We start from the raw sequence: 12,573 nt of genomic DNA, 5'->3' as shown, positions 1-12,573 counted from the left end.
AACTTTTTCCGAACAACTACAATGTAACTTGTAAGCCGCTGTAAATTTCTACTTTCACTTTAGACTCTTTAGAAATAACGGCAAACTGAAATCAGGAAATTATTGCAAGTTAACATTTTCTTGAATTTAGAATATAACATAAGAAATAGTAAACGAATTAGGGCTGATCATGATTCGCAAATTTCCAATCAAAGCATTTGAATTTGCTCTCATAATCGAACAGTCCCAGCATGTTGTAGAAATGTAATCACATGGCTGTCACATGACCCGCAGTTAATGCAGAGTCAGTGTTTCAGATACGAAAATAACACAATAAAAGCTAAAAAGACATTGTACCAAGTTGTATAGCAAATATTGTGATACTACCAATCAAATCATTAATATTAAAACAATTTAGAAAATAAAATGTTAATAATGATGCTGATACACTATGCCTGTATTTATGAAATAAAAAAGTAATCTTTGCATGATTGTGACATGGCATGATTTCTCTTGATTTATTATCACAACAAAGTTGTAGTTAGTACTATAGTGTTATATCAATACATGTAAATAATTGTAAGATAGAAAATATGAGCGAAATCCATACCATAAGCTACAATAATTTCAAAAACTCCAGGGCTGTGTAATCATAATTTCAAAATCTGCAGTAAAAGTATTTTCGGTACAGTGTTTCACCACGTACACATAATTCTAATCAATAACTAATTAAATGTTTTACACAAATCAATTATCTAGCATATACAAATTATACATGTTCATATTTATAATTATGAGATATAAATTCAAACATGCTTTATCAATATACACTGTATATGAAAATATTCCTGCACTTTAAACATTGTTTGTTCCATATGCTGGTGGCAAATTAATGCATTTTGTACAGAAGTTTAATCAAATCAGTAACAATAATTGTTACAAAAGTTAAAAAAAAAAAAAAACGCCTTATTTATATCACTGCAATCAAGCATGTATGATGATATATGACATGACTTTCTAGGCGTCTGCATATTGTGTCTAGATTTCTTTCATGTCATACAAAATTTAAATTATTAATGTTACATATTAAATATAGTATTCCCTTTTTTTAATAAGAATATTGTAGCCTAGCTAGGTAGTGTTATCATGTTTTAAATATGTACAGCTCAGGATTTGATGATGAATGGATATATATGAAGAGTGTACTAGCTGATCCTTTTGTTTTGCTTGATTCCAGGTGGTCAATCATGTGTAATGTTTGATCCAGATCACCTCATAGCTGTTGTGGAATGGATGGAGATAATAGATTGACCTCTATCACATGTATACACAGGGAGGTTTTCTCTACAATGTGTTTCCTTGGTGGTAGAGAGAGGTAGTATCAGGGATGATTTTTTGTTTTGATTACAAAAACACTTACGCAATCTAAACATGGCTGATTGTGATGACAATAGTGTTGAAAATGTGATGAACACTTTGGAGTCATTTCACATCAGTGACCAACACCAGCAGGTCAGCGGTGACCAAGAAAAACAGGGCAATGTATTCAGTAAAACCACAGGGGCAAGCAGATCAGGTGCTGCCCAGGGACATGTGCAATCAGACTCTGAGACTGTTGGTGTGGAGATTTCTAGAGAGGAGAGACGTCGACAAAGAAGACAGGAAAGAGCCAGATCCAGAGAGTCGTCCATGGAACGTACAAATGGTGAGGATGCAAGTTCAAAGGACACGGAAACAGGTGGTCAAAAATCAAGACGAAGAAGATTCATCACAAGAGATGTAGATTCTAATGAAGGAGAGAGCAATATTAATGTCAGTACAGAAGTACTGTCCTCTGTTGTACCTGTACTGGATTCCACGAAACTTCCTCGGAGTCGACAGATCAGGAAACAGGTAGATAATGAGGGAACAGTGTCCCCACCAGTGACATTACCTGTCAAAATAGTTGACGAAGCACCTAAGTCCGAGGCAACATCCTCATCACTAAGTAAAGCTGAGGACCTACAGAGACGACGACAAAGAAGGCGAGAACTTAGTGCTGAACGAAGAGCTAGGGTGGGAACAGCTCCTCTTGTCTCTCCAGAACCAGATATAATGCCAGAGGTCAAGGCCACAACTGTTCCAACTGGCAATAAACTGGGTAACAATTTAAACAATGTGCAAAATAATACATCTAATTGTCTGCCAGCTGGTGGTTCTGGAGATAATAATGTTGGTGATATTCAAGTTCCTGTGATTAAAAATGTTCATTCTGAGGTAGTAACTGCCCAGTCAGTGTCATCAGGCTACCAGAGTAATGATGAGTCGTCTGGACAGACAAAATATAAACTGATAAGGACACCAAGAAAAGATGGAAGAGAGAGGCGATTATCAGGGAGTGATAGTGTTTCTAGTTCTCAAAGTTCAATGCATAATCTACATGTTCAGAATTCAAAACAATCTACTGAATACAATATACCCTCAGAATCAGATCAGAAAAATGCAAAGTTGATATTTCAGTCGAGTCATGATATGAATGGAGAAAATCGCGTAGGAAATATGGCTGAGAAGCTGGTGGTGGACGCCAGCAATGTGTCCACAGTTAGTTCTCCAACAAGTCCCACCTACAAACACAGTATGCAGAATCTTTCCCCTAAGCCATATAGTCCCCCTGGTAGACATGATGCTGAGGGATCCTCACCAACATTCTCACCTTGGCCAGCAAGCACTGCTATATCCCCCTACCCTGCCAGTCCTCGCCAAGATACTCGGCCAGTCTCCCCATCTGTCAAATCTGATGGGGAGGCCAGGCGTAGTCCTAGTCTAGGCCAGATGGAAAGTAGGTCTCGGCATGGGTCCGGATCAACACCCAGTAAATCTCAAAGTGCTGAGGAGATGTCCATCAGAAAGAAGGACCCAATTTCTTCCACCAAAAGTAGCAAGTCTGTGGACTTTAATGAACAGAATGCATTTAAAGGCTCCTCATCTTTAAAACGGACAGCACTTGTTACAGATTTGGACAAAGCCATGCAGCAGATGGACCAGGAGAGGCTCCATAGACTGTTTAAGAATGATGGACAGTCGGAACAAACAGGTAAGGTTCAGACTGTTGGTGGAGGTATGGCAGGGTCACAAGGGGATGATGGAGTGATGGAGACAGATTTAGATGCAGAAACTGTGAGCCCTAGTAAATACAGAACACCAACCAAAGCAACAGTACCTGTGTCAGGTAGTATCATGTCAAGTGGAAAATTACTTACTTCACTGCGGGATAATTATCAAAAACTACAGGAGAAAGTAGCTTCCCACCGACAAAGGACAGGCTCCGATTCCTCTCTTTTGGAAAGACCAAATATGAAAAAGGTGAAGGAAAGGCAGAAAACTGTGGATGATTCCTACAGACCTCAAGTCAATCTAGATGATGCTGTTAGATGGCCTGAATCTGTACCAGGCAAACTGGACTTCACACATCTGGATGTATTTGAAGGTAAGGTACAAGTTTAGATATTGTTGTGTAAATATAAATGATGATGCATGATTAACTTGTTGTACAAACACATGTACTGCCATTCCAGTCTCTGACACTAAGTGTTGGGGTATACCTCCAGAAAGATATGTATCTTCTATCCTTTTGAAGCATATATAGAAAACTTAAGGGGTGTTGACCCCAATTGTCAGGAATTCCATTCAAGCCTTACAGAAGGACCTCACTTAAAGGATGAACTAGTAATGCAATACTGAGTGCAAAGCCTTTGTGGGCATATGTATAAAAAATGATTTAATATTTGTTTGTCTGTCTACTGAATTTTCTTTAATAAGTATGTGTATACGTAACAGCTGTGACATGCAGAATGACTATTAGACTTGACCTTATTATCAGATACATCCATCATGATGTGATAAGAGTAACGTTTGTTGTTTCACTCTGATACAGGGAAGATGCTACTTCAGTTCCTGTGTTCATCAATAGATGAGAATCACTACTTACGCCTAATTCTGACCTCTCATGACCTCCAAGTGGTCATCTCACAGGTGGTCACCTGTCTTATAGCCGCTGGTATCATCAAGGAATTGGAGGAGAGAGAGGGCCAGTTTGTCTTCAGGGTATGTACTGCAATTGTAAAGTTATTTATATATATATTTTTTTTATATTGGTCAGATCAAATGACAGACCAGATTTATCACTATCTGTGACTATCTGTGTTATAAACAAAGTTTTGTTTAATTTTGGGACATATACTTCAGGGTTTCCAGTTAACCCCTGATATCTAGATCTAGCAATTTCAGAAACCAAATTTAAATTACCATTTGTCAGAAATCTGATGAGTTGATTTAAGCATATGTCATATAGCATTCTTCTTTAAACCCAAGAGATTCAAATCTCATTTAGCCAGATTTTGTGTGTGTTTATAGAGTGTGTGTAGTATTGGTCAACCTTAGCCTGTATATTTGATTTAGGTGTAGTAGATTGGAAGTTTTAAACAATAATATATATATACCACAATATATACCAGACTCGGTAACTCTCAGTAATTAAACTTATGGGATACAATCCTATACCATGTATTCCTTCTGCCTGGAGGGGAGACAACTCTGTCTTGCTTCATGAGTCATTATACACAGAAAGAATAAATCCATCGATAACAAAATAAAATTGAAATTTCAAATTCACATTTGGAAATGTAATCTCTCAGAAAGATCAATATAATTTTACAATTTTTAATGGTGTCATCTATTTCCATACATATTTATGAAAGGGGGATTTAGTGACTTTTTGGTGATGTTCATTGGATATATGACATCATATCAGATGTTTTCTGACTGCAAATTTATTTACTCAGGAACCTAAATATAGAAAATAAAAACCTAACAATTATTGTTACAGATATCATGATCCCTTTACTTTAATCACTCAGTATTAAGGAGATTTCCCACATTGATCATGCCTTTTCAGAGAGTGAGCCTTTATCTATCAGTGGTGTTTTAATGTCCAAAACACTGTAGATCTGTAGACAAACTCCATAGGTAGTTTCCGTATCTTTCGTATTGAAGTAACCAAGCTAGTCAGCTGACAGATAGCAGGAGACTAATATGAGCAGGTTATTATGTAACAATAGGTAGCTCTTGGAAAGGTTTTCAGAAGTTGTGGTTAGAATTTTGAGATGATCTTACACATATTGGCCTGTTTCCTGAGAAAATGTCAATATTGAGGGGGAAAAGTATGGTCTCCAACAACAAGAAAATTCCTTTTTTCCCTGAATTTTAGTATTGTGAATCAATATCAGAAGAATTATAATTGTAAAAAGGTCTTAAACATAATTACCGGTTATAATCAGATTATCCTGACTTCATTTATTTTATCGTGTAAGTACTTAGGGAGTTTGTACTGTATTGTGTGTAATGACAATAAAAAACCAAGGTTATGATTTTTGACCAGTAGAAACAGTTACCAAGGTTATGCTTTTTGACCAGTAGAAACAGTTACCAAGGTTATGATTTTTGACCAGTAGAAACAGTTACCAAGGTTATGATTTTTGACCAGTAGAAACAGTTACCAAGGTTATGATTTTTGACCAGTAGAAACAGTTACCAAGGTTATGATTTTTGACCAGTAGAAACAGTTACCAAGGTATAATGGGTTTAGACCTGTAGAAACTGTTACCAGGGTATAAAGGGTTTAGACCTGTAGAAACTGTTATCAAGGTATGAGGGGTTTAGACCTGTAGAAACTGTTACCAAGGTATAATGGGTTAATTTAGACCAGTAGAAACTGTTACCAAGGTATAATGGGTTAATTTAGACCAGTAGAAACTGTTACCAAGGTATAATGGGTTTAGACCAGTAGAAACTGTTACCAAGGTATAATGGGTTAATTTAGACCAGTAGAAACTGTTACCAAGGTTATGATTTTTGACCAGTAGAAACTGTTACCAAGGTATAATGGGTTTAGACCTGTAGAAACTGTTACCAAGGTATAATGGGTTAATTTAGACCAGTAGAAACTGTTATCAAGGTATAATGGGTTTAGACCAGTAGAAACTGTTACCAAGGTATAATGGGTTAATTTAGACCAGTAGAAACTGTTATCAAGGTATAATGGGTTTAGACCAGTAGAAACTGTTACCAAGGTATAATGGGTTAATTTAGACCTGTAGAAACTGTTACCAAGGTTATGATTTTTGACCAGTAGAAACTGTTACCAAGGTATAATGGGTTTAGACCTGTAGAAACTGTTACCAAGGTATAATGGGTTAATTTAGACCAGTAGAAACTGTTATCAAGGTATAATGGGTTTAGACCTGTAGAAACTGTTACCAGGGTATAAAGGGTTTAGACCTGTAGAAACTGTTACCAAGGTATAATGGGTTTAGACCAGTAGAAACTGTTACCAAGGTATAATGGGTTTATAGACCTGTAGAAACAGTTATCAAGGTATAATGGGTTAATTTAGACCAGTAGAAACTGTTATCAAGGTATAATGGGTTTATAGACCTGTAGAAACTGTTATCAAGGTATAATGGGTTAATTTAGACCAGTAGAAACTGTTACCAGGGTATAAAGGGTTTATAGACCTGTAGAAACTGTTATCAAGGTATAATGGGTTAATTTAGACCAGTAGAAACTGTTACCAGGGTATAAAGGGTTTAGACCAGTAGAAACTGTTACCAAGGTATAATGGGTTTATAGACCTGTAGAAACAGTTATCAAGGTATAATGGGTTTATAGACCTGTAGAAACAGTTATCAAGGTATAATGGGTTTAGACCTGTAGAAACTGTTACCAGGGTATAAAGGGTTTAGACCTGTAGAAACTGTTACCAGGGTATAAAGGGTTTAGACCTGTAGAAACTGTTACCAGGGTATAAAGGGTTTAGACCTGTAGAAACTGTTACCAGGGTATAATGGGTTTAGACCAGTAGAAACTGTTACCAGGGTATAATGGGTTTAGACCTGTAGAAACTGTTACCAGGGTATAAAGGGTTTAGACCTGTAGAAACTGTTACCAGGGTATAAAGGGTTTAGACCTGTAGAAACTGTTATCAAGGTATAATGGGTTAATTTAGACCAGTAGAAACTGTTACCAAGGTTATGATTTTTGACCAGTAGAAACTGTTACCAAGGTATAATGGGTTTAGACCTGTAGAAACAGTTATCAAGGTATAAAGGGTTTAGACCTGTAGAAACTGTTACCAGGGTATAAAGGGTTTAGACCTGTAGAAACTGTTACCAAGGTATAATGGGTTAATTTAGACCAGTAGAAACTGTTACCAGGGTATAAAGGGTTTAGACCTGTAGAAACTGTTACCAGGGTATAAAGGGTTTAGACCTGTAGAAACTGTTACCAAGGTATAATGGGTTTAGACCAGTAGAAACTGTTACCAAGGTATAATGGGTTTAGACCTGTAGAAACAGTTATCAAGGTATAATGGGTTTAGACTAGTAGAAACTGTTAACACGGTATAAAGGGTTTAGACCTGTAGAAACTGTTATCAAGGTATAATGGGTTTAGACCTGTAGAAACTGTTATCAAGGTATAATGGGTTTAGACCTGTAGAAACAGTTATCAAGGTATAATGGGTTTAGACTAGTAGAAACTGTTACCAGGGTATAAAGGGTTTAGACCTGTAGAAACTGTTATCAAGGTATAATGGGTTTAGACCTGTAGAAACAGTTATCAAGGTATAATGGGTTTATAGACCTGTAGAAACAGTTACCAAGGTATAATGGGTTAAGACCTGTAGAAACCAATAGAAACTGTTACCGTGGTAATGTTATTTCGACTGGTAGAAACAGTTACCAAGGTATAATGGGTTTAGACCTGTAGAAACAGTTACCAAGGTATAATGGGTTTAGACCTGTAGAAACAGTTACCAAGGTATAATGGGTTAAGACCTGTAGAAACCAATAGAAACTGTTACCGTGGTAATGTTATTTCGACTGGTAGAAACAGTTACCAAGGTATAATGGGTTTAGACCTGTAGAAACAGTTACCAAGGTATAATGGGTTAAGACCTGTAGAAACCAATAGAAACTGTTACCATGGTAATGTTATTTCGACTGGTAGAAACAGTTACCAAGGTGTTGATTTAGGACCAGTAGAAACATGAGTCATGATGAACATGTCTGACAATATAAGTTTTATCTCTCATAACAATGAGCACATGATTGTCATACATCTGATGTATCTATGATTGAAATGTAAATTTCATTTGATAAAAAGGTCCCATATGCATTCTGCCAGCCACATTGCATTCCTTTGGAAATAACATCTCTGATTTGTGATGAATATTATGTAGTCAGATTTCAATCACCTTCCATTTGTAGGTCAAAACTAATCATAATTATTCAATCTACTGATAACGTGTAGACTTTTATATCAGATGAGATCTATTTATATACGACCAACATGATGGGAAAAGTATGTAACTGTGTGTCTGTCTAGATCTGTTATCAACAAATAAATCCTGACATGATGTAGTATACATCCCTAACCTCAACCCTGATATGATGTAGTGTACACCCCTAACATAGTAATGTAGACAATGTTACCCTGATATGATGTAGTATACACCCCTAACATAGTAATGTAGACAATGTTATCCTGATATGATGTAGTATACACCCCTAACATAGTAATGTAGACAATGGTACCCTGATGTGATGTAGTATACACCCCTAACATAGTAATGTAGACAATGTTACCCTGATATGATGTAGTATACACCCCTAACCTCAACCCTGATATGATGTAGTATACACCCCTAACATAGTAATGTAGACAATGGTACCCTGATGTGATGTAGTATACACCCCTAACCTCAACCCTGATATGATTTAGTATACACCCCTAACATAGTAATGTAGACAATGTAACCTCAACCCTGATATGATGTAGTATACACCCCTAACATAGTAATGTAGACAATGTTACCTCAACCCTGATATGATGTAGTATACACCCCTAACCTCAACCCTGATATGATGTAGTATACACCCCTAACATAGTAATGTAGACAATGTAACCTCAACCCTGATATGATGTAGTATACACCCCTAACATAGTAATGTAGACAATGTTACCTCAACCCTGATATGATGTAGTATACACCCCTAACCTCAACCCTGATATGATGTAGTATACACCCCTAACATAGTAATGTAGACAATGTTACCTCAACCCTGATATGATTTAGTATACACCCCTAACATAGTAATGTAGACAATGTTACTCTGATATGATGTAGTATACACCCCTAACCTCGTCCCTGATATGATGTAGTATACACCCCTAACCTCGTCCCTGATATGATGTAGTATACACCCCTAACATAGTAATGTAGACAATGTCACCTCAACCCTGATACAATGTATTATACACCCCTAACCTCAACCCTGATATGATGTAGTATACACCCCTAACATAGTAATGTAGACAATGTTACCTCAACCCTGATATGATGTAGTATACACCCCTAACATAGTAATGTAGACAATGTTACCCTGATATGATGTAGTATACACCCCTAACCTCAACCCTGATATGATGTAGTATACACCCCTAACATAGTAATGTAGACAATGTTACCTCAACCCTGATATGATGTAGTATACACCCCTAACATAGTAATGTAGACAATGTCACCTCAACCCTGATATGATGTAGTATACACCCCTAACCTCAACCCTGATATATGATGTAGTATACATCCCTAACCTCAACCCTGATATGATGTAGTATACACCCCTAACATAGTAATGTAGACAATGGTACCCTGATATGATGTAGTATACACCCCTAACCTCAACCCTGATATGATGTAGTATACACCCCTAACATAGTAATGTAGACAATGTAACCTCAACCTTGATATGATGTAGTATACACCCCTAACCTCAACCCTGATATGATGTAGTATACACCCCTAACCTCAACCCTGATATGATGTAGTATACACCCCTAACATAGTAATGTAGACAATGTAACCTCAACCCTAATATGATGTAGTATACACCCCTAACCTCAACCCTGATATGATGTAGTATACACCCCTAACATAGTAATATAGACAATGTAACCCCGACCCTGATATGATGTAGTATACAAACCTCAACCCTGATATGATGTAGTATACACCCCTAACATAGTAATGTAGACAATGTTACCCTGATATGATGATGCTATCTCCCTGTCACACACAAGCTTGAAGTGAGATACTATCATCACCCAAACAAAGACTGATACCTGTATGTTTGTGGGCTATATCCACCTTTCACTTACCTGTGTGTATATGTACAGTATACCGGTTGGTTGTACCTTTGTTCCTGTTGGTCCAGCCTTACTGAACACCATCATCAGTATTCCATTGGTTGTCGTCCTCATGGTCACAGTTTCCACAGGAAGCCTGCGGACATTGGTTATCATGCTTTATTAGGACTAAGTATCAGGGAAAGTTCCACACTGGATCGTCATCTAACACATAGTGGTTCCTATCCTGGTCTAGTATGGGAGATTAGCCACAAGGCTTATATTGTTGTAAATCGGTGGTCTTCCATTGTGGTAATTTGACGGTATAATTGAGTTAAAATGCATCACGGCTGCGGATGAAGTTAATTACCATGTAAATGTCGCTGGAGTGTCACTCCATATTACATACAGATCACACAAGTGTTTTTTTTCTGCTGACTCAATGCCTGTGATTGCCTCTAATAAGTCGTTGGGTGTGTGGTTGTCATCTGTCACGATTCCGTAGCGTGGAAGTTTGGTTTCAGTACTACACACATATATATATATATGAAGCCATTGATGATGAGGCCTCAACAGTAGATATATGCTACTAGAGCATGTGTCGAGTGTGTCGTATAACAGGTATATCTGATATCTGTCGCTCCAAATGCCGTACGAGGTGAAGTCAGATTCATCTTTGACTCTGTCACTTGTATGTATGGAAGATCAGTTGGTGGGAGAGGTAGGTTTAACAAGCATATATATCCACCATTCTCCTTCCTTCTTTTTGTATATCCAGAATATATCTTGTCATAGTGACTGAAGATAGTTTCATTATATATAAGATAATATTGTGTCTTATTACTGGATGTTATGTGGTTTGTCTCTTCTGTAGTTTATCAACTCTCAAAAGGTCAAAGTTGAGCTGAGTTCAACCAAGGGAGTGCAACAGATACAGTTTGACAAAAATAAGTTTGATATATATTGCTGACTATTTTACATTGGCCTGGTTTGTCTGAGATGTGTCCAGACAAGACATTTGTCTTCCTGAATGAAGGTAAAATTAATTCATAGGTTTATATAGGATGGTGATCACAAGGTTCTATACGCGTATACCCATCATGGAACCTTGTGATCACCATTTGAGGTTCTTACATTCAAGGTCAATGTCAACATCACATTTATGTTAAAAGGTCAAATTCATTGTCTCTGGTTACACATGTATAGAATGACTAGGTGATTTGTTTGTATTGTATATCCATTTGGTTTGTATGTATCTTTTTGACATAAAATTTGGAAAAAATATGTAGAAACAAAACAATACATGGAAAAATACGAGTGATGATTGAAATGTTGTGAGCCTTGTATTGAAGGAGGTACTCAAGGATGCTCCTTTTAAGTCCTACTATTCTCTGACTATATTGAGCCGTGCGCGTGTACCCAAGGACTGGTCTCATTTGGTTAGTTTATATCGACGATGTAGCACTCAAAAATAAACAAGAAAAGCGACTTTTGCAAAATGGACAAAATCAGTTTGGGTTAGGGTTAGGGTGAAAGAATCTGTCATTGCCATGGCTGCCATTCACGATTGTGGCTTTAAATTGATTGAGCATCCGCCTTATTCACCTGATCTCGCTCCATCAGACTTTCATCTAGCTATTTCCAAAACTGAAAACAGCTATTTCAGGCACCTTAACCCTAATCCTAACCCTAACATGCAGTGGATGACTTTCTGAACAGCTAAGAAAAGGAGTTCTATAAAAGTGGCATTGAGGCCCTCAAACACCGCTGGCAAAAAAGTGTATAGATACTGAAAGGGGTTATGTTGAAAAATGAAAAAATAAAAAATCGGATAAAAATTCAAATCCTTCAATATGAGGCTCACAACATATCAATCAGCCCTCGTAGTATCACTGAAAACAAAGAAACACTGAGAGAGAATTATGTAAATGTTAATTACTTTGTATCTCTTATGTGTTCTTGTGATTGTTTTTAGGAGACCATGCAAGACAGGGCCTAGAACTGCTCCTTCCAGATTTTTCAATGCGCTACATTTTAAACCAGAATTTGTTAATTAACTTTAGGTTAATTGGACTAAGAAAAGAATTTGCATTTTGAATGTTTTATAAAAGCCACGATGTATTTAATTTCAAGTGAATGATAACCAGAGTACAAACAAAAATGAAAAATATAACAAGTAAGTATTGAATCATGTTTATGGCTAACTCCAAAATCTAAACAACCAAGTACAGCCATGTTTATTACCAACTCCAAAATCTAAACAACCAAGTACAGCCATGTTTATTACCAACTCCAAAATCTAAACAACCAAGTACAGCCATGTTTATTACCAACTCCAAAATCTAAACAACCAAGTACAGCCATGTTTAT

The 12,573-nt window shown here is 36.9% G+C and overlaps 1 protein-coding gene across 2 annotated transcripts in view; it reads left to right on the top strand.

The window, feature by feature from the left end:
- Nucleotides 1-12,573, top strand: part of LOC117324037 — an 86,507-nt gene that overhangs the window by 1,858 nt on the left and 72,076 nt on the right. For both annotated transcript variants that reach the window (XR_004531884.1, XM_033879647.1), the window contains exons 2-3: nt 1,217-3,445; nt 3,893-4,062. Coding sequence is in view for 1 of the 2 variants with exons in the window: in XM_033879647.1 (XP_033735538.1) it covers nt 1,411-3,445; nt 3,893-4,062 (2,205 nt within the window). In the remaining variant the exon portion in view is untranslated. The remainder of the gene's footprint in view (nt 1-1,216; nt 3,446-3,892; nt 4,063-12,573) is intronic.

This window comes from Pecten maximus, chromosome 3, assembly GCF_902652985.1.
Source record: "Pecten maximus chromosome 3, xPecMax1.1, whole genome shotgun sequence".
NCBI classification, from domain to species: domain Eukaryota; kingdom Metazoa; phylum Mollusca; class Bivalvia; order Pectinida; family Pectinidae; genus Pecten; species Pecten maximus.
This window is presented reverse-complemented; position numbering and strand designations above follow the sequence as displayed.